At 42.2% G+C, this 24,219-nt stretch overlaps 1 protein-coding gene across 1 annotated transcript in view; it reads left to right on the plus strand.

Moving 5' to 3' along the window:
- KIF13B (kinesin family member 13B) overlaps positions 1 to 24,219 on the plus strand; it is a gene marked incomplete in the record, with an annotated part of 3,953,176 nt that overhangs the window by 3,061,372 nt on the left and 867,585 nt on the right. The window contains 1 exon segment of the mRNA XM_044062707.1: positions 3,865 to 3,957. Within this exon segment, the coding sequence (XP_043918642.1) occupies positions 3,865 to 3,957 (93 nt within the window).

Genomic DNA, 24,219 nt, shown 5'->3' on the forward strand with positions numbered 1-24,219 from the left:
AAAAAAAAAAACAATGAACCAGAACGACACCAAGGAATTCCAGCCGGAATGCTGCAGTTTTGCCTGGACTGAGTGATCATATGTCATTTACGAGTGTGCTAAAAATGAGAGCTAATATATTTCGAATTAAGTATCCCAGGAGGCTTACAAATTTAGATTAGTTTAACAATAAGAAAGAGAACAGTTTTCAGTAACAGCAAGTTGTTAATATTAAAACTGCATTAGAGGCTTTTTACGTGTCTTTTGACTTTTCCCGGTTAGGGGTCGCCACAGAGGAACTCTGATCCGCTCATGATTGGCAATGGATTTTTACGGTGTCGAGTTGCCAGCCCGACACCCAACCTTCAAAGAAGGCACGCCCATTCACGCTTGCACCTACCTGCATGTCTTAAGCATCAGTCAACCACGGGGAAGACATGCAGACGCTCTACACAGGAGGCGCTCCATCTGAGAATCGAACGGGAGAACCGTTTGCTGTGAGGCGACAACGCTAACCGCTGCACCGCTTTTCATGGATTTAAAGTCTTTTTTCATATATTTTACTTGATTTAAGTTGATGAATTTGTTAGTTTTTTTTTAACACTATATTGTTTGTTTTTACTTTTATATTGCTGTTGATGTCAAATTTATGAATTATTCATACACTTGCTTTGTAATTGGTGGATGGCATCTGTATAAGCCTGGTTTTTAATTGAAAAGTCACTCTGAAGAAGTCCTATAAGTAAGTGGATGACATTGCTTAGTCTTTTTAACCATTATTGTGTAATAAAGTTATTTATTAACCATCCTTTGAGAATTCCTTGGTGTCATTTTGGTTCTTGGTGATCTGTTTAACCATTTTTCTTGCTACCAGGTATGTGTGTGTCATTGTTCGATAGGTCTATAATGATGAAGAATCCTTGTTTATTTTATACATTTGTTAACCAGGTAAACACACTGGACATGTTTCTTCGAAACAGTCACCAAGGCCATAGATGAAGGGAAGGTGGTCCACACAGCATATCTGGACCTCACTAAGGCATTCGACACCATCCCATTCTCAGGAATCATAGACAAACTCACCAGCTTAAATATCAACCCCCATGTCACGAGATGGGTTGCCAATTGGCTCTCAGACAGAACCCACACGGTAAGAGTGGCAGACGCCATGTCTGACTCTAAACCAGTCACAAGCGGAGTCCCACAGGGCTCAGTCCTGGGACCCCTTTTGTTTGATATATATTTCTCCGAAGTACAGGCAAAGGCAGAGGGACTGTGGCTAACCAAGTTCGCAGATGACTGTAAATTGGGTGCAATAATTGACTCTCCAGCTGTGTCAGACATCCTGTAAAAGGGTCTCACAGAGACAAATGTCTGGTGTCAAAGTCACGGCCTCAAGCTAAATGCCAAAAAATGCATAGTAATCACATTTGGGAAAAACAAAGTACCTACAAACTACCACATAGATGGGAGTCCACTAAGTACAGAAGAAGTAATTAGGGACCTGGTACCCAAGTAGATAGCATGCTCTCCTTTGATAACCACATAGCCAAAATGGTCAGGAAATCCTTCTGTGTGACACACCTGATCACAAAGGGTTTCTCATCCATATCCAAGGAGATGATTGTGCCCCTTTACCCCTCACTCATTAGGCCCATAATAGAGTACAATGCCCCATTTGGGATGTACCTCACTAGACACCTGCAACAAGTAGAAAGACCACAAAAGTACCTCACTAAGAGGATTAAGGGCCTTAAACAATTACCCTATGAAGCACGACTAAAAAAGCTTCAGCTCTTCTCAGTCGCTTACCGTCTGCTCAGAGGTGACCTATGTCTGACCTATAGGGCCATGTCAAACCCTGAACTAATGGACATGCTTCACCTCAAAAAAACGAGATCCCTCAGAACCACTCATTCTAGCGACTTGAACCTATGTACAACAATAAACAAGACATGCTGGAGGGATAGATTCCTGTCCCAGCGACTCCCCTCACTCTGGAATAGAATCACAGTCCATATTCGACAGAGCTCCTCTCTGACCCTCTTCAAGAGAAATCTTGATGAGTGGATGGGTAATCGTAAGTTCTACCCTGGGATCACTTCAGGAGCCCTGTTGACAGAGGCACAGGTTACTAATCTAATGGGGAGGCGAAAGCCATCACTCTGTGGCTAGGCTTATAAATGCCCATGGGCAGATAGCCTAGTACTTACCTATGAACATGAATATCCCTTATTAGGAACGACCCAGGAACACTGGTTTAAGGAACTTGCTTAGAGTTGCACAGAAGGCTAACTGAAGTGGAAGGAATTAAACTTTGTCCCCTGGGGTACTGAAAACAACTTGTTAACAACTCTGCATTAACTGCCAAACTATTCAGATTTTTAAAGTCCATTTAAGAAATGATTTCTTAAGTAGGTACCTAACACGACCTGAGATCTTTAAGGTCTGAACTTAGAAGAGTCTAAGCACTCCTTTTCTTCCTGCACTGCTCTTCTGTGGATTGCTTTTATTACAGTTCATAGTATCTTCATTTAGATTGATTTGTGGTAGTCACATAACTGAAAGCAGTGGGTTCAGTCTTTTCAAAGATGTTTGCTCACGGGTGTCCGAGGGTATGCTCACCTAAGGTAAGAGAGTGCACCCAGTGCCATGAACAGCTTTAAAACTTATGAGAGAGCACATAGAGATGGAGCCTTTACTGTGACCTTGGTGACCGAGGTTTGAATAGCAGCCCTGGCACTAGAGGAGCGAGGCAGGGAAGGAATTGAGTGAAACAGCGTGGCATACTTGTTTCACGGGGGGGGGGGGGGGGTCTTAGCTGCAATTTGTGGAAGATTCATCTGTAAATATTAAAAATTCATGATTTTATATTTTGTCTCCATTGTTTGCTTGTTGATAGTCCTCTAAGTTTTGATGAAGATCATGTCACAGTATGGGTTGATATGGTGTGCTGCCTGAGGGTAGGAGCTCTACATTTAAAGGAAAAAGTGGCTGAAAAGATATAAGAAGGGTATGTCAAGAAAATTAAGAAAAATACATTTCTTTAAGCACTTTTCTGACAATAGAAAGATCTGTAACAAGCTGTTACACCTTTAATTGTTGTCATGATGTAGCTTTACACTAGAGCTCAACAGTAGCCAGTGCCAAAAACCACAGAACAGTGACAGAAGGTAAAACAGATTTAAAAGCTGTTAGATGCTTCACTGTGCCACACTTTAAAAAAATGTAGCAGAGGAATGTGTATAACAGCTTTTAAAGTTTAGTTCCTCAGAAGGGCAATTCTTGTTTGCCTTCTCTCGGTGGGGCAGTACTAAGTGTTTTAAAACTTTCAAAGCTGCAAAACATGACAGCCACCTAGTTTATTTTTATTTAAGTAGTAGCAGAGCAGGTAAAGCTGCATGCACTGCAGAGAGTTAAAATTGAGCCTGTCTGATCATATCTCTTATTGTATGTTCTACATGTCGATGTCACTATTCACCTCTTGAGCTACTCTTCTGTCTGCTGTGTAGGTGAATTTCCTGACTTCCATGCTTCAAACATAGTAAGTTTGCTATGATCGGAAACTCAGTCGTTATCCTCTGTATAATATATATCCTTGAATCTGTCTCATTTGGAACTGCCTGCCCTCCCACATTCCCCTGCATTGCTTTCTATGTGTTTCTGAGAAATTGTATCCAGGAAGTGCCAGACTAATAAAATATTTATTTCTTCCTTTAAGCATTGTCTTATTGAGTGGTTGCTGTTTGCAGCATTGGCACTGTTGTTTTCTGGGTTGTTACTGTATAGTTTTACAGAACTGCGTTACATGATACATACCCTTTAGTACCTTTAGCTTTTGACTGCCAGTTTGTTATAAATGTGTTCTGTCATTTTTTTTCTTAGGGATTTGCTCAGAACCTTCTAAGGATGATGTCTCATCGAAGTAACATTACTGCATGTGGGGTTACATTTGAAGTCGTATCCAACATTCCTGAGGTGAGTTACATACCCTGTAAATGTGTACTCAGTAATAAACTTGTGTGTGTTCATTTTCCTTATTTGAAATTGATGACAAGGTTATGAAAATAGGATGCATTTCTGTGGAAAGTATAAAGAGAACTATGTCCTGCATGTTCATCTACCATAAAAGTTAAAGACTGACCTAGATTTATCTTCTTAGAGATGGCCTAGGTTGGACTTTTTGCCTCCGATACAAGGATTGCAGTGGAGTGCATTTACTTGACTGGATTGAACCAGTCTGTACACAGTAAAGGATTTTGGAACTAGACTTGTCAGTTGAGTCGGGTCTCCTTTTTTTGAATTGTTCTTCTTAGAAGGTCCAGAAAAGGTATGGAGGATATTCACAAGTCCCTGTCTGATGGACGTGCAGTTTGAGAGTTCTTTGTGGTGGCTGTCAGTGTTGCTGTCATCTCACAAAGTTGCAGGATAGAAAACTGACATTCTGTGCTTGCAAACCAAACAGCTGTTGACAGACCTAACTAGGTCAATTGGCACGCTATGCACTGTCTGCAGCCCCCCCCAAAAAAAAAACAAAAAAAACCCCAAACTTGTCAACCCCAAAAAAAATCCCACTGAAGCTGAAGACCAAAAAAGGGTGAGTCGAAGTGCTCCTCCCTATAGTTATTAACATGCATTCATATAAGGAGCTTAAATTACTGCTGTTACTCCCAGTTATACCACTAGCTGCTTGTACTGGGGGACACCCACTCTTTTTGCTCCACTTTGGCTATGGTATTGGCTGTCTTGAGTGTTCATTCTTCTTGGAGAAGGTTGTTGAAGTGTTTAAGGGTACTGCCTGTAGACTTTGTTGTTTTAGTGACAGATTTCAGTGTTCTGTTGGAGGATAGGAGAGAGATAAATAAGGACTTGACTGACTCTACCTTTCAGATTTAAATCTGAGGTGCATCCATTCATAAGGCTAAGTCATGGATTGTCTACAGTAGGCAAGAAGTTAATAAATATACTTGTTGCCAGAGAGATCACCTTGGGCTAATTGTTGATGATGGATTTAGTGGTTTTGCCATCAGACCTGATGTGATATATTTGTTAACATTGTGGTGAAAAATGCCAGGCATTTCAGCTGATTACCATTTGGGGATGAGTTGAATTTTCTGGAAAAGGTGTTTGCATGACATATCTTTGAGAGGTAGATTAGAAGGTAAGATCTTTTGGAAGCATTTGGTGAAAGCTCCTCTTTGAAGTGAATTCATCTTGGACTTGGTACAAAACATCTGAATTCCTGTGAGGGAGGAGACATTAATTCTGAATGAACCATGTTCCAGACTTCTGTCACTGAGACAGAAGCAGAGAGTTTTGGCTGAAGAATGGTTAATATCTTTGCGTATTATAACTGTAGGATACAGTGGTGGATTGGTGGACACCAGATTTGAAGAATGTTGTGATGGTGAAAGAGGAGGACTTCTGAGGAAGGTTCTGCAGGTTCAATTGAGAGATACTAGTAGGCAAAGAAATCCACTGTTTTGTTACAGCACCTACCAAAGTGAAAGCTATGGTGTTGGGGGAGTCTGGAGATACAATGGTGAGAATATTGGGTAGTTTTAGATGTGTTCTGGCAAACCATTCTGCACTTCAGGAAGGGCAAGACTGGTATTCACTGAAGCTGTGCTAAGCAGGTGCAGGGTTGCCACCTTTTAACAAGGGCAAAGTGGGACATGGGGGTGTGGTAAACAGGATAGGGGTGTGGCCAACATGACACTGGCCACACCCCCACCACGACATCATCAAAGTTGTTAAAGGAGATGCAGTATTAGTTATGGATGCAACATTGTGACATTACAGCATACTGAAAACTCAAACCATTTAAATGAAGTGAACTATTACTGCACACACACTAATCAGTTGTAACAATAAACTTTAAAGGAATTAAAAACACACTACTCATTAAACAGACACTTGTTTATTTAAAAAGTAAAATTCATAAACCATACATTGCTATTCAGAAAGAAAACTTAAAAAATCTACATACCACATACAAGCCAAGTATAAAATTAAGACTGTCAATTAAAGCTAAAGCAAAGAACACAAAACTACATACCCTAGTACAAATTAATGCTAAACAAAGAAAAACACAAAATTACATACAATAAATCACTTTTTTTTAAAAGTGTATTTTGAATTTGATTTTATGGCTTGAAGAAGGGCCCGATTTGAAATAATATTTGAGTAAAAGTCACAACATTTCATCCGGTAATTTACACTCATCATTAGTTCAGCTTTTAACAAGTCCACACTACATCGGTTTCGCACATCTGTCCATTTACCTTTCACCAATGAAAAAACTCTTTCTGCAAATGCGTTTGAGGGTGGTATAGATAAAACCCTAGCAATTACGGATAGAGTGTAGTCAGTTCAGGCCCTTCTTTGAAAAGCTTCAGCCACTTCTCTCCTGGGGTCAAGCTTGTGTTACATAACTGTTAGAGAGGGCCTAATTGCCAAGTAGTCCCTAAAAGATAATCTTCATCTACATCCTGCAGACTCAGGGCAGTGGTCACATTCAGCAAGTCACTGAAGGCAAAGGGCTCATTTAAAGATAATTTAGATAGTGTAAACAAGTAGTTGCTTTCAGTATAATCAAACCACTGCTCCAGGTATTTCACTGCTGTCTCCAAGAACACAATAAAGTCTCGTTTCAGTTTGTTAGCAGAAGTGCTGTCTAATGTGCTCATAAGTGCTAAGTTTCCCTCCAAAGAAAGCACCTTCAGCTCTTGCCTGCAGTTTTTGCTTCAGAGAGACCATTACACAAAAAGTTTCCATGGCAGTAAGTGCTGATTTTTCTAATGTACTTATATGTTCATTAAAATCAACAAGAACAGCACAGAGAAAGTGCAGATAGTACTGGGGCAGTGTAGGCAATTCATTCTCACCATGCTCATTACCTGAAAAGTACTGCCATATCTGCCGGGGGGTCTCCTCTTCTCCCTGAGAGGAAATAGGACTGGAGCACTGGGAGATTTTTCACTACTCTTTCAATGGCTGGGAGTAGTGACAGCCACCTTGTTGGCACATGTCTTAACAGACTCTCAAATTCCATGCCACAAAACTCAAAGAGGTCTTTCAAGTCTCTGGTCCTTGTGGCAGAACCAGAAAAGTGGCTGAAAAGTCTCATTACAAATGCTTCCACATCGTATGGTAGTTGTGCTGCAGCTTTTTTGGCTGCATTGTGAATGATATGGGCAACACAGTTAGCTTTCTGGAGTGATGGGCACTTTTGTTTTAATCTGGTATACACACCAGATTTCTTCCCATAGTTCACACTGGCATTATCAGCCCCATAAGCTGAAATATGGTTCCAGGGCAAGGAATGCCTTTCCATAATGTTGGAAATTTGCTGTGAAATAGCCTGTGCCGATTCGTCAGGGTCTTCATAGAAGTCCAAAAGGCCATTCACCACCCCTTCTTCTTTAGAAAAATACCTCACAACAAGGGGAAATAATTTTATGTTCCCCTTGTTGGAAGCATCTGATGAAATTGCAAATGAAGTACCTGGTTTTTGAAGGTCATGCAGGAGGCATTCCAATGAGTGTGGCCCCAAAACATTTTCAACTATGGCTTCAGCCTTGGTTCTGCCACAAGATAGTTTCTTTGCAGTGTCTGAGTCACTGTACAACTGGCTGGCCAACTTTACTGCACAGTCCAAGCTGTTATATGAAATATTGTGCTTAACAGCATGGAAAACCTCAGAGGCTTCTGCTGCAATGATTCTAAGTTCTGGTCCCTCAAGGTTTGCATTCCTTGCCCACTTTGTCATCAGGTGAGTGGATTTAGCTTGAAGAATGGCAGTCTTATGTTGTTCAGTTGCCTCATGTCGTGCAACATCATTTCTTCCACCGTGGGTCACTAGAAATTCTCTCTTGCAGTACCTGCAGAATGCTTTGACATCAGTGCATCTCTCGATCCAGTCAAATTCTGTTTTCCAAACGTCCTGCCACTTGCACATTCTCTTGCTGCTGGTTGACTGTGATGAAGCTGCTGCTCTGTTCATGCTTGAATCTGTACTTACCTGATATGCAACATATTGACCAACACTGTTAGTAGGGTTCAGTAACATATTGCTGCACAGCACAAATGAACTGGCTTAATTGGCACACAAAAAACTGGCTCGAAAAACATTGGCATGCGAAAGAACTGACTCGAAAAACATTGGCATGTGAAAGAACTGGCTCGAAAAACATTGGCATGTGAAAGAACTGGCTCGAAAAACATTGGCACACGAACTGTCTCGAAAAACATTGGCACATGAAAGAGCTGGCTTGAAAAACATTGGCATGTGAAAGAACTGGCTCGAAAAACATTGGCATGTGAAAGAACTGTCTCGAAAAACATTGGCACATGAACTGTCTCGAAAAACATTGGCACATGAAAGAGCTGGCTTGAAAAACATTGGCATGTGAAAGAACTGGCTCGAAAAACATTGGCATGTGAAAGAACTGGCTCGAAAAACATTGGCATGTGAAAGAACTGGCTCGAAAAACATTGGCATGTGAAAGAACTGGCTCAAAAAAACATTGGCACACAAAGAACTGTCTCGAAAAACATTGGCATGTGAAAGAGCTGGCTCGAAAAACATTGGCATGTGAAAGAAATGGCTAGAAAAACATTGGCATGTGAAAGAACTGGCTCGAAAAACATTGGCATGCGAAAGAACTGGCTCAAAAAAAACATTGGCACACAAAGAACTGTCTCGAAAAACATTGGCATGTGAAAGAGCTGGCTCGAAAAACATTGGCATGTGAAAGAAATGGCTAGAAAAACATTGGCATGTGAAAGAACTGGCTAGAAAAACATTGGCATGCGAAATAGAGGAATGGAGCAAAAAAGAGTTTACAAACAGTTTGAAAAAGGTCAAATAGTAAATGAGGTAATGTAGGGGGCATTTTGGCCATTGAAGACTAACATTAACACAGCTTGTAGAAAATGAAATGCATTATTTTTACCACTGAACATGCCCACCAGACCCCACAAGACAAAAGTTAGCCATATTCACTGAACCAAAAAACAGTAAAATGAATGAGAATGCACAGTGGATACCATAGACCTAATTTAGCTTTTGACCACAGCAGTTAAGAAATGTATGGCACTAATTTACACAGTGCAATGATCTATTAATAAAAATGCCCAACAGCAGCACTGGTCATAATCTGATTATAATGAAAACAGTAAATAAGTATGTTGAAGACATCACTAAAACACAAAATAAAAACTTTGCTACTTAGACGCAAACTACCCTGTAACAACATGGTTTAGCACAATCTCAAATACATTGCATTAACTTCTGAGCATCCATCCACAAAAAAAAATAAATGGGAAAAAGTCCAAACATTTTAACTTTTAAAAATACTTCTTGCAAGAGAAGTAACAAACTACAATGTACAGCAGACTCCATGGGCTCCTTTTACCTCAAAACATAGCAATTAATCCAGCACAGCAATGCAATAAACAGGCCCAAGTAAAAGTAACACACCCATATTCACATTACAAGCAAAACAGTACATTTTAACCTTATTAAAATGCATAATAAATTAAATGCACACATTTACAAGTATAAATGAAAACAATCTTGAAACAGCTTTGGCAAATTGGCAATGTGTACCTACTAGAATAATAAATGAATTACATTAACTGTTAACATTCCCCCTCAAAAGGTAGACTTGTACCACATAGACATGGACTTGCAGGAACAGGAAAAATTACCTAAACAGTATATCGTAACTTCCTGAAAACAGCATTATAGTGCATATTTCCATACAAAAAAAGTACAAACTATGCTCAAACAATTCCTATATGCATACAGACAATACCCAGAAAAAGCTACGACAATAGAAATGCATCACACTAAGTTTATATTTCACTGCCCCCCAACAGAAACAAACAACTTCTATACAGTTCAGCCTTTTAAAAGTAATGCTTCCAAATCATACCCCCAAGCATAATAACAATTACATATACATTCAGGTTTTATATCTTTAAAAACTGCTACTCAAAAATATCAAACTAACTACTACACAGATTTAAATATTGCGTACTGCACCCACCATCTGACTTTAAACATTAAAAAAATTAAACCACAATATATTCCCATTTTAAACTAATACAAAAGTCTCAAAAGAACCACTGCACAGATTTAAATACTACATACTACATCCCCATCTACCTCTAAACATTAAAAACTTAAATAAAGCGCACTATTCCCATTTTAAATAACTAAAGCCACAAAATGCAATTATCTACTTACCACTCACAATTATTGCTGAGCTGGCTGGCTCCCTTGCTGGCTGAGCTGGCTGACTGGGCTGGCTCCCTTGCTGGCTGGGCTGGCTGGGCTGGCTGGCTGGGCTGGCTCCCTTGCTGGCTGGGCTGGCTCCCTTGCTGGCTGGGCTGGCTGGCTGGGCTGGCTCCCTTACTGGCTTCTTTCCTGGCTGGCTGGCTCCCTTGCTGCTTCTTTCCTGGCTGGCTGGGCTGGCTGGTTGGCTGGGCTGGGCTGGCTTCAATGCTGGCTTCAATGCTGGCTTCAATGCTGGAGAAAAAAATCAGATCTTTTGTTGCAGCTGCTATAGAGCTTAGTGCTCTACAGCTGCGACCTTTATGGGGCTCTTCAGAAGAAGTTCCCGCCCCCTACAATGGCTGCAGCCAATTACTGTGCTGCATTACCACCCGGACCTAGCAGAGAATCCCTCTAACTGCAGGTCCGGGTGGTGACGTAGCCGCATTGCCGTGGAAAAACGGAAGTATTTTCGGCTTTTCCACGGCAATTTTAAAATGCGAAGCGCTGCAAGCGCAAAGGGGAAAAAACGGGACTTTTAAAGTCCCACGCAGGAGCGGGAAGCGGGATGAGAGCACTCAAACCATGAGTGTCCCGCTGACAACGGAACGGGTGGCAACCGTAAGCAGGTGTTGTGTTGTAAAGTGCTGACCATCATTAGATTGCTTACAGGTGGAAGAAACATTTTTCAGGACCTTCTTTATCTGGGGAATATACTATCCTGTCAAGGTTCAGAGCTTGAGGTGTTTGTATGGGGGAGGGTCAATCAGTGTAGTTGAAGTTGTTATGGTGCTCAAGGATCTTCACAGCGGTAAGGTAGCAGGCGTAGATGCAATTTGACTAAAGGTAAAATGTGGCTTGGGTAACATGTCTCTTCGTTGTTACTCAGAAGTTGAAGACAATATCTTTGAACTAGCTAACTGGAAGTGATGGTTCCTGTCCTTAAGAAAAGGGATCAGACTATGTATTATAACTATGGAATGATCATAATCATCTGTCTCCCCACACTGTGGTGCTGGAGAGGAATTTTTAACAAACGGCCACATATTGAATTCTGTAGGAAAAGTGTATATTCTATGAGGGCAGTGGGTCAGTGATCAACTTTTCTGCCTTTATAGCTGTGTGAGAAGTTTTAGGTCAGTTTATTTATCCTTGACTTTATTTTAGAACTTTGAGAAGGCTTATGATGACTTTGACGTGCTAAAGGAAAATGGGGTTTAAAGCTGAAGGAAGGTAATGAATGGAGACTTGATGTCTTCAGCTGAATCTAAGTTTATTCGCATAAGGTTTTTTTGTGCAGTTCTTTTAACTACACAGCTGTTACAATCAGACAAAGTGGCACAATCTTGAGTAAATGCAGGAATGCAATGACTGCATTATATGTAAGCATAAGCTCAGCCTGTTATATGATTTAAAATAAAATATTTAAAAAATAAATCAAATGGTATGGCAAGCCATGCTAACCCATATCAGATCAATTACATAAAGGAGTGGGGGACTTCCAAGATGGCTGCACACTAATTAACAGCTTGTTTCGGTCTTTCCCAGTGTCAAAATAGAAACTCAGCAGAAAAGACTAGTGTACTTGTGTTTAATGGTAAATTTTCGATAACTGGCAAGTTAAGTGCACTGCCTGGATGCCAGGAATAAAGAAATACAGAAGATCTGGAGAACAATCTGCTACAAAATGTGAGGAAGAAACATTGACTGGGGAAAGTTCTGCTGGTGTTCAGCAAAAGGCAATGCAACCTTCAGACATGACTTCCAATAACGTACAGGAAGATGCAAGACAACTGCATACAGACCTGGTTAAAATACACAAGAGACTGGTAGAGTATATCAACACAAACAAAAAGCTGGAAAAAAAATGGAAGAAGCTTTAAACAGATATTCAGATGAGATGATAAAGCTGCAAAAATCAGATGTCGAAATGAAGAAAAGGCTGGCTGAATATGAGACTGCTCAGGAACAGATGATTGAAAAACTAATGGAATTAAAGGACAGAGTACAGAGGGAAAACCTGAGAATGTTAAGTTGTCAATCTTGCCTTCATTCTTGCTGGATGGGTTCGGAGCCGATCCTTGGCTCCGACTTGGCCACTCTAAAAGCTCGAGAGCTAGTTCCACCGGCTCGAGGCTCCCCTATATCCCACAATGCTAGGCGGTAACTCCTCAGATCTCATTTGCCGCTACAGCGATCGAGGTGTGTTCCTACTGGCTCAGGTTAGTTTATTGGTAAAGAACTAGTTTCTTAGCCTTTTTTCCCCTTTTAAATTTAGTTTTTATAAATAGTTAGTTTTTAAAATAGTTTATCCCATTCCCGTTAACTTTCCACCCCCTTTCTCCACAAATCTCTAGATTTTTTCCCTCTGGCCCTAGGCCCAGTCCCTCCCTTCCTATAGTGAGTGACTGTGTTTTGTAGGGATTTTTATTTCTAGTTACTATAATTTGTATTAAATTAGTTTTAAATTACTCCTAAGTGTAATCGGTGTGTGTGCTTGTGTGATTACACTTTCCCCTTAGATATGTCTAAGGAATCAAAGGTCTCAGGCTTTAAGAAGTGTGACCCGTGCTGTCAGAAGATGTCTCTGACAGACGGTCACACTTCTTGTGTGTACTGCCTGGGACCTTTGCACCTGCAGGACTCATGCTGTTTGCCATGGCTTCAGCCCTAGAGTCCTGCAGGAGCGAAAAAATAAACTTATTTTAAGGGGCTTACTTAAGCCTGAGGGTCCCTCGACTCAGTCATCGGGGAAACCCTCTAAGCCTTCTAGACCTTCGGCTCCAGCCTCTGAGCCGTCTTCTGGAGGCCCTAAAGCTATTCGAACATCGGCTCTGGCCTGAGCCGATAAATCTGGAATACAAGCCCCTATGGTGTCCTCGGCTCCGGCCGGAGCTGAGGAAGACATTACTCTGTCTGCTCCGATTATTTTGTCGGAACCGACATCTAGAAAAAGGTCCCGATCTTCATCTATTGGCTCCGTTCATTCGGCTCCAGCATCACCCTTGCTGTCTGAACGGATCCATAGATCCCACTCTTCTAGGTCTTCCAGGTTATCGGACCATGACCTTCAGAGAGTAGTGAGTCGACTTCTTAAGTCCGAGGCATTAGCCCAGATGCTTCAAAGTCCGACTCAACAGTCGAGACCTACTCTTATCACTCAAAATATTCCTCCTCTGACTCTTTTGAGTTCAGAGCCGGGGCGGCTCGGACCCGAGACTGTGGTGGCGTCGGAACCGATACCTTTGTCTTCGGTTCCGTTGTCTGCTCCGATGTCTTCCTTGGAAGAATCTCGGCGCCGGACTTCCCTCGTCGGCTCCGAGGGAGCGAGTGGCATCAGACCCTTGTCCGACCCCGCTCTCCCTCTCGGTGCTTTGGCGCTGGTGAGTTCGGCTCTGACATCGACCTCGGAGCCATCACTGTCGGTGCCGGGGGAGGTTTCCAGTTTTTCGGAACGGAGACCTCCGTTTCTGTCTGACAGGGGTGCCTTCGAGGTCATGAGGAGCGTGTTAGAACCAGGTTCTACTCCACAGTCGGTTCTTTCTGCCCCTCCTCCTATGGTGCCTCCGGTGATTTCGACTCACTCTCTCATCCCCGACCGTAGAGAGCCAGCTCCTCAAGTTTCCCCTGTGGGGATCTCCTCCTCTTCCGAGGCCTCTCCTGACCCTGTAGGAGAGCCCCCTAGGAAGAGGCAGTGCAAGAGGAAGCACATTGACTCCCCTGAGTCTGTCACCTCTGACACTGATTTAGAGGATTCTGAAGGTTCCCCCTCTGAAGATGTCTCCTTTGCAGACATCCTTGAAATCTTAAAACAGAGGGGGGAATTGGCCAGCCCTCAACCCTTCAGAGGATGAATCAGTGTATCTTGAGGCATTTGGCTCTCACCCTTCCACCTCCTGGGTGTCCCCTCCCTTTGACCCCCTTATGCAAGTGGTGGCAAAGAAGGCTTGGGCGGCTCCTGACTCAGTTGAACCCACCCCCAGGAGACCATCACGGCCCCCAAGGATAAAGAATTTCTGACCAAAGGCATCTCTGTTGATGCTATGGTGGTGGCTGCGGCTACCAAGAAGGAGTTAGCTGATCCTTCGGTGCCTGTTCATCCTCCTAACAAGGAGTCTAGGTCGATGGACAGGTACGGGAAGCGGATGTTCTCGTCAGCGACCTTTACTATGAGATCGCTGAATTACCTGTGTCATTTTACTCTACTTCAGAGGGACTTACTCAAGGAAGCGAGTGAAATGTTGAAGGACCCAACAGCTGCAGGTTTTCAGGATAGGATGAACTCTCAGCTGGCTACCCTTAATTCTATAACCAACTCTTCCATACGCCTCCTTCATATGCGGCGGATGGAGCAAGTAGAGCGGCAGGTACAGGTGTAGCCTTGCGTAGGCACACCTGGATGCGGCTTTGTAACTTTGCGGACCCTTTTAAGGCGTCCTTCACTAATTCCCCCTTTGATGGATCATCCCTCTTTGGTCCTCAAGTGAAGGAAACCCTGACTAGGTGCGAGACTGATGGCAAGACTCTTTCTGCCGTCGGAGTCCATTTTTCTACTCCTTCTAGACCCTTACCCCAAAGGTCAGAAGGGGGGAAAGATGTGGTTCCGCAAACAATCTCAAGGAGACTTGCCTGACGCACAGAGTCGATTCCCCTCTAGAGGCAGAGGGGGGAACAACAATGGTAGACGCCGTCCCAGAGGCAGAGGGGGCCCGCAGAATCAGGGCAGTCGAGAATCCTTTTCCGACAAGCCCTTTCAGCATCCCTGAGGTGTTGCCCGACTGTCCACCTTCGGAGGCAGTCGGGGGAAGGTTGTCACTGTACCCTAAAGCCTGGCTATCCCTAACTCAAGACAAGTGGGTACAGTCTATCATTTCCGAAGGCTACAGAATCCCTTTCCTTTTCATTCCGAAGCAATCCAAAAAATCCCTTCCAGAAGTTCCACCCAGTCAAAGGGAGCAAGCAGCATTAGAAATTTCAAAGCTGCTCGCAAAAAGAGCCATTCAACCAGTTCCAGCAGACCAAGTAGGATCCGGAATCTACTCCAAATTCTTTTTGGTTCCAAAGAAAACAGGGGACTGGAGACCCATTTTGGATCTCAGCAACTTGAACAAGTTTGTCAAGAAAACAAAGTTCCGGATGGTCACGCTGCAGTCCATTCTTCCCCTTTTGGGGCGGGACAACTGGATGTGCTCGATAGATCTCTAGGATGCGTACTATCACATCAAGATGAGTCGACACTCCAGGAGGTTTCTCCGCTTCAGGCTGGGAACCAGTCATTTTCAATTCAGAGCCCTGCCCTTTGGTCTCACTACAGCCCCCCCCGAGTGTTTACCAAATGCATGGCAGTGGTAGCCTCTCATCTGAGACGACAAGGATTCCAGGTGTTTCCTTATTTAGACGACTGGCTCCTTACAGCCCCCACCAAGCATCTTTTACTCCTCGCCAGAGACTACACTTTTCACACATGTCAGGCGCTAGGCATTTCAATAAACTACGAAAAGTCTGTCTTGTCGCCTTGTCGTGTTATTACCTTCATAGGCGCAAATCTAGACACAGTCAAGATGTCAGCCAGACTCACAGAGCAGAGGATAGCAGACATACACAAACAGGTCTTTCTTCTCTTGCAGAGCAACAAAGTCAAAGCCAGACTGATCCTGAAAGTCTTAGGGATTATGGCGGCGGCCATCCCTCTCCTACCATTAGCTCGCTTCCATATGAGGATTTTACAATGGATGCTCTTCACACAATGGTCTTAACAAAGTGTCCCAGTGTCCCATCCTATTCGGATAACTCAATCGTGCAAGAATCATCTCTCTTGGTGGATCACATCTCCTCAGCTCCTCCTAGGGAGACCTTTCGTCCCTCCCCCTCCGGTTGCTACAGTGACAACGGACGCCTCCCTGATCGGGTGGGGGGGGGGGCATTTCCAGGGCAGGACAGTCCAGGGCATGTGGCAACCGTTCGAGTGCCACTTGCACATAAACGTCCTAGAGATGAGAGCAGTGCTTCTAGCGTTGCAAGCCCTACAAGACTCTCTTCCCAAGGGAACTATAGCAATTCAAACAGACAACATGTCTGTAGTGTGGTACATCAACAAACAAGGCGGAACCAGATCTTACCCCCATGTCGAGAGGCACTCAGACTGTGGCAATGGGCGATTTCTTCTCAGCGATTTCTGTTAGCAAAGCACATCCCCGGGAAGTCCAATGTGATTGCAGACAAATTGAGCAGAGCTATTCTCATGCCTCACGAGTGGTCTCTGAACAATTCAGTGTTGGAGAAAGTTTTTCGAAAGTGGGGCAGGCCTTGCTGCGACCTTTTCGCTACTCCCCAAAACAGCAAGTGCGACAATTTTTTCACCCTCTTTCCCCAACCAGGCCAGCCCAGCAGAGACGCTCTAGTACACGTTTGGCCCCGGGGACTTCTGTATGCCTTTCCTCCCTTCCCACTGATATCCCAGCTGATACAGAAAGCCATCGCTCAGGAAGCTTCCATGATCCTCATTGCCCCTTACTGGCCTCGACAAGTTTGGTTCCCCTTTCTCCACCGTTATCTGTTGGAACAACCTTGGCATCTAGATCCAGTTCCAGACCTCTTGACCCATCAGTCGGGTCAGTTGCACCACTCCCTTCCCTCTCTGAACCTCACAGCGTGGTTCCTCCAATTCCGACTTTAGCCAGGCTTCCTTTGATATCTCACTCAGTTAGAGATATCTTGATAGCCTCTCATAAGTCTTCCACTCTGAAGATTTATCATAGCAAGTGGAAACGTTTTTCCTATTGGGCGCAGTCAAAGAATATAGATCCTTTCACTGCTTCTATTCAAACAGTTCTAGACTTTCTAGCCGAACTTTTCCATTCAGGTTCGTCCCCATCTACCATTAGAGTTCAATTGGCTGCAATTTCGAACTTTCATGTTGGAGTCTCAAGAGTCCTCCATTTATGTCTCACAAACTCTGCAAGGCTTTTTTAAAGGGAGTTTTTCTCCTCAAACCACCCATCAGAGATCCACCTCCTCAATGGGATCTCAACTTGGTTCTGGCATCCTTAATTCTTCCCCCCTTTGAACCTGCGGCTTCATGTTCTATAAAGTTACTTTCTTGGAAGACACTCTTTTTAGTAGCTATCACCTCAGCTAGAAGAGTCTCCGAACTCCATGCTCTGTGTAGTCGACCCCCTTATCTGGTATTTCATAAAGACAGGGTGTCCTTGCGTACTAACTTGTCTTTTTTGCCCAAAGTAGCTTCATTGGCAAATTTGAATCAAACCATTGAGCTTGCTGTTTTCTTCCCAAATTATTCTAATAGGTCAGAACAAAAGTTACACTGTTTAGATATTCATCGCCAACTTAGGTACTGTTTAGACAGGACCAAACAATTCAGGAAATCTGATCAACTGTTTGTTTCTTATGCAGAAGGTAGAATGGGCCTTCCAGTTTCTAAAGTCTCTCTCTCTAGATGGCTTACTTCGTTGATTACCCTAGTGTACGAGATAAGGCATCAACGGTTGCCATCCAAACCCAGGGCTCATTCAACTAGAGCTTTTGCCACTTCTATAGCTTTCCAAGATAGGCTGCCTATTGATTCGATTTGTTCTGCAGCTACTTGGGCTTCTCCCCATACCTTCATTTCTCATTATAAGTTGGACTTGGCCTCTAGAGATCGAGCCAACTTTGGTTCCACTGTACTCAAGAGTCTGTTCCGATAGGCCACCCGGGACAAGGTGCTAGGGACGCGGTCCCATCCAGCAAGAATGAAGGCGAGATTGACAACTTAACATTTGATTGACAACTTAACATTTAGAAGTTATGTACCTACCATAACGTTCCATGTTGTCTTCTTCTCGCCTTCTTTCTTGCGTCCCACCCTCCTTCCCCCTAGCCAGGACAGACCTAGAAGAGTTTTTCTTTGTTCCTTATGGAATTTTATTGCTGGCCTTAGCTTTCAAACGAGATCTGAGGAGTTACCGCCTAGCATTGTGGGATATAGGGGAGCCTCGAGCCGGTGGAACTAGCTGCCGAGGATCGGCTCCGAACCCATCCAGCAAGAAAGAAGGCGAGAAGAAGACAACTAACATGGAACGTTATGGTAGGTACATAACTTCTAATTTTCAGCTATACCAGAGAAGCTGGAAGGAACAGACTGCATTAATTTTATGAAAGCACAAATAAGCTGGGCCGGTTTTCCACAGCAGGAGTTGTTAGTTGAAAAGGGCATTTCGTGTGTATGCTCCAAACCTAGCTATAAGAAAGCAACCTAGACCTTTAATGGTAAAGATGCAATCCTACCAGCAGGAGTTGATTCTGACAAAACTGTGGCAGAAGGACAAAATACTAACAGTGGGAGACCGCAGAGTGTTTGTGGAGAATGATTACTCATTGTACACCAGGCAAAAGAGAAGTAAATCCATTCCATTATTCAGAGAATGTCGAGATGCAGGTGTGAGATTGACTGCTGTATCCAGCTGTCTTCAAGGTATTTTTCCCTGGAGGGACAAAATCATTTTTTGATTAAGTGCATGTTAAGGAGGAAATACAAAAGTTTGTCCAACAAAAAGTGAGCTGTGTAACAGAAGGAGGTTCTGCTTCTTGAGACCACAGACAGAAGACTATACCTGTGAAACCTTTTCCAGTAATTCAGTGGAAAATGTTGGAGAGAAGGAAGGGTGCACGAGAGTGGACTAGAAGAATCAAAAGTACATTGGAAATGAAGCAGAGAAAGGATTTGAACAATGGAGAGGAACACTAATAAAACCAGTAACTTAATGTGGGATTAGAATGCAATAATTGTATTTATGAAATATGACAGAACAAGAGACTCTGGAGATATTGGACTTCTTCAAAATTTGTTGAATTGGTGGGGAACTCAAGTGTATGCCCCACTTCATGTTATTAATGTTCAAAAAATGCTTTGGGGAGGGAAAGAGAGGGGAGAAAGCTAACTGTAACTCATTCACTCTGGAGCAGCTCAGAAAAAGCTGCCTGCTTAATTCCACCATAGGAACAACAGTGCAGCCTGAGCTAATTTTCAGAAAATCCATTTGTAATACCATACAGAAAACAAATGCTCATAACTCTTTAACTATAAGAGCTAGACTAAAATGTAAATGCGAAAGTTGTTCAGCACACTGACCTTTCCAACAGCATAAATGTTGATAGTGTATATCAAAGTCATTATTAAATATTTGGCAAGGAATCTTGATATTGTGCATATTTTTTACCTTTTTGGAAAAGCAAAAGCACAATATCTTGGTCAATGTACCATGCAGACCCATACAATTTGAATTTAATTTGTTAGTGTGAATGTCAGCTTTAAAATTATACATTAACGATTACTGTGTGATGCTCCTTTCTTGAGATATTCACAGAAATATGATTGATATATTATTTCTCATAATTGATAAACAAAGCATAATATCTCATCACCTGTAACAGACAGAGCCTACATATCAGTGTAGAGGTTGTGCATCTGAATGTCAGCTTCAAAATGATGCATCATTTGTGTGATCACCATGCTCCCTTGCAAAGATATGGGCATAATAACTATTGCAAATGTATAATTTTCATAATCGTACAAGAATAAACACACTGTGATATCTGTAAATGTGTACAGTGCACAGACACAGTTCTTTTACCATGTTGCATTGAGTAAAACTGTCTTCAAAATGGGTTATTATTTGGCACACTGACATGCTCCCTAGCAAAGTTATTTACCAAAATATGAAGACAATCAGAATTTCCATAACCCAAGTCTGAAACAAACTTTGATATCTGCTCTGCAAAAAAGTTATTTAAAAAAAAAAAAAAACATAATTTCCATCACCTAACTTGGCTATGTAACCTAAACCGAACACCAAAAGAAAGGTGTGTGTGTCCATCATTCATTAGGACACACCTCACAGCCAGGCTAGTTGGCATAATGCATCCATGATTTATCCCAAGTGCAACTAACTCTGGACAAATCTGCAATCCAAATTGTAGCTTGCTACAGATCCCCCGCCATGCCCCAGGATTCCCACTACCCTTTTCTTGATGTACTGGAAAATATTAGGGTTCACCCAAACACCCAAACAATGGGCGATTTCAACTACCCCACCATTAACTGGGAAAACTACTCGTGTACCAACTCCTTCACACAACGCTTTGTGGAGCTCATAAACTCCAGTTGCCCTGGATCAATTTATCCACACCCCACCAGGGGCAACAATATCCTAGACCTAGTCATTACCAACATGAGTGACTGGTGTTCCACACCTGAAGTCACCTCCTCATTGGCCCGATCCAACCATAAGTTAATCACCCTTGATATCCACATCCCGCCCCCACCCTCCATTAAGGAAACCACGGTAAAAAATTTCTCCAAAGCCAACTTCATGCTTCTTAAGACAGAAGTGGTGAACTTCATGACACCCATGCAGATGGACAATACAGTTACGACTGCTGAATCCTACACAAATGCACTCTATAAGCACTTACATGAGTGCATGGATCGTGCTATCCCAAACAGAACCAAGACGCTATCCTCCAAAAAAAGGAAGCCAATCTGGTGGTCCCCTGCCCTAAACAAACTTTAACACAGAAGGAAGAAATTGCTGCAAAAGAGAGTAAAATCCCATGAGTGGAGGAGCTCCCTGGTCAGCCTCAGTAAGAAGCTGGGATCCCTTATAAGATCCTCCAAAGCAAGCTACGAAAACAAAATCTGCACTGATTCTAAGGACGACCACAAAGCATTCTGTAGCTATGTCAAGAATCTGAATGGCAACACCCAGATCTGCTCTGAGTTACAGCACAACGGCACGAAAATTACAGAACCAACTGATATTGCCAACATCCTGGCAGATAGGTTCAGTGCTAACTTTACCCCCACCCCCACTCCCTAAAGGCCCCGTATGTGTACAGGAAGAATGCAGAGTTCCTGTAATCACAACTATGCAGGTAAAGGCTGCACTCTCTTAAAGCCAAAAACACAGCATCTTCATTAGCACTCTTCAAGAAAAATCTTGATGAGTGGATGGGAAATAGGAAATACACCCTGGGGATCACTTCTGTGTCTCGACAGTGGCACAGGAAAATAACTTTCTTGGGTGGCGTAAGCCAGGGAAACTTGTTGGCTAGGTGTATGTAGGCCTGCAGCCGATAGCCTAGTACCTACCTATGAACTTATGAAACAAACTTTGATATCTGCACATGTGTACAACATACAAGATCAATTCTTTTACCATTTTGTAACCAGCAATACTGTCTTCAATATGAGGTATTACTTGGCACATTCAGGTGCTACCTTGCAAAGTTATTTACCAAAATATGAAAAAAAAATAATAATTTCCATAACCTAAGTCCGAAACAAACTTTGATATCTGCACATGTGTACAACATACAGGCACAATTCTTTTACCATGTTGGAGACCATGTATGCACAAGCACTTCCCTGATGAATTGTTTCCCCAAGCAACATCCTATAGGTTCATAGGTTCATATGTTCGTACTAGGTTAGCTGCCCTTGCGAGCCATTGTAAGCCTAGCCAATTATCCCTTGTGAGACTCAAACCCTGTACCTTGTGATTGTAAGGTAAACACCTTAACTATCAGGCCACCCTCCCACTCCCTCGTAATTATGTCCAGGTATACATCCACCCAAAATTAAACGTTTCCACAACCAAGCCTTCAGTAATATTTCCTAGTATGTGCAACCACCAGCATGAACACTTCACCCAAGAAACCCCTTCAGTAGAATCTTAAGGTATGCACAGTGTCCACAATTAAATGCTTACCTGGTTAGCCCATCCAAATTTGCACTCCTATTTATATATATGCGTGTGTATATATGTTTAAGTGCATTATTTACATACATACATATATACCCATATACACATATATATGCACAAGTATACATATATATATATATATATATATATATATATATATATATATATATATATATATATTTATGTATGTATATATATATATATATATATGTATATATATATATATATATATATATATATAGATATATATTTATATATAACCACTAAACTGTTAGGAATAACTATTGACAATAACCTTACTTTTGACAGCCATATAAATAACACTATCAAAACTGTCAACAGAAAAATATGGTCCTTATATAGGATCAAACCTTTCCTAACTCCAATAGCTAGAACCACAATTGCTCACTCCCACTTAATCTCAACGCTTCTGTACGCCTCACCCATATATACCAACCTAAAGAAAAATACTTACCAAACTAACAAATTCCTATAATAACATCACCAGATTTGCCACTGGTAATCCCTTTAGAACCCACCACTGTCTTGTTGAAGGCAACTAGGCTGGCTTGAACTTCAAAACCAACTGATAGTATCCCAACTCACCATTGCCCACAAGATCTTCTACCAACCCAACAGCACTCCTATACTTAGGTTCATAGGTTCATACTAGGCTATCTGCCCTAGGGCATTTATAAGCCTAGCCAGAATGTGTTTGGCTTTCGCCACCCATTTTAAATTAATTTTGCTATGCCCTTTTTCGAGGTTAAGTATACTGTGCCTCTGCCTAACAGTGACACAGAAGTGATACCCGGGGTAAACCTACGATCTCCCATCCACTCATCAAGATTCCTCTTGAAGAGAGTCAGTGAGGGACTCTGCCTAACCTGGACTGGGATTTTATTCCAGAGTGAAGGGAGCCTCTGGGTTATAAATCTGTCCCTCCAGCATGTCCTATTTATTTCAGTGCTGAGGTTCAAGTCTCTTGAGCGCGTAGATCGATGGGATTTGGATTTTCTGAGGTGCGGCATGTCCATTAATTCCGGGTTGGACATGGCTTTGTACGTCAGGCACAGATCGCCTCTGAATAGGCGGTATGCCACTGAGTAGAGCTGGAGTTGCTTTAACCGGGCAGCATATGGCATCTGTTTGAGCCCTTTGATCCTCTTGGTGAGGTACTTTTGGGGTCTTTCCAGTTGCTGCAGGTGTCTGGTAAGGTACATCCCAAAACGGGCATTGTACTTAATTATGGGCCTGATGAGGGATGAGTAAAGAGGCACGATGACCTCCCCTGATCTAGATGTGAACTTTCCAATCTCATCCTCCCATTATAAAACTCTGAATTCCATGCGCTCTTCTAAGAAACTGCTTGCTTGCATATGCAAGTCTAACAACCTGGCTGGAGACACACTTTTTTTTCTAACACAGTGGGGAAAAAACTGGAACCTACTGCCAAATGAACTAACATTACTTTCTTCCTTGCCTCTCTTTAAACATAACCTCAAAAAACACCTCAAAACACACTGGTTATGCCCCTGCAGCAACCCTGACTAATCATTTGCTTTTTACTAATTATAGCTCCTTTTACTTCTTATTCCTCCTATTCTTACTTAAATTACTAACACTCGTAATGGATTGTTACATGCTAATTACTTAAATTACTAACACTCGTAATGGATTGTTACATGCTAATTCCTTGTAAGATAGACTAACTGATGCTCCTAAATTAATATGCTGATACTCTCTCTAGTATAAGTATTAAACTTATTAGAGTAATTTCCTACTCTATATTATTATTAGTTGTTGTACAGCATATTTTTTATTTCTAGGTAGTATTTCTTGTTGTACTTTTAATATAATCCTTTCTGTTAATTTTTAAGTTCTATAATTGCCGGAGCTTTTCTCCCGGGCCTCTACTGAAAATGGAAATATATCCAGTTAGACTAGCCCGGTTAACAAATGTAAAATAAAAAAAAATGTATATATATATATATATATATATATATATATATATATATATATATAAATGGACAACACAGATGGAACATTATGGTGAGTACATAACTTCTTTATCTGATGTCGTCTGAGTATGCACAAGCACAAAAATGAAAACATCTCCCCAGTGACCCCTTCTGCAATCTGTCCTACTATGCACAAGCACCAGATTGCAACATTTCCATCGACAACCCCTTCAGC

This window comes from Protopterus annectens, chromosome 2.part1 (genome assembly GCF_019279795.1).
Source record: "Protopterus annectens isolate FY-2018-M chromosome 2.part1, PAN1.0, whole genome shotgun sequence".
In the NCBI taxonomy this organism is placed as follows: Eukaryota; Metazoa; Chordata; order Ceratodontiformes; family Protopteridae; genus Protopterus; species Protopterus annectens.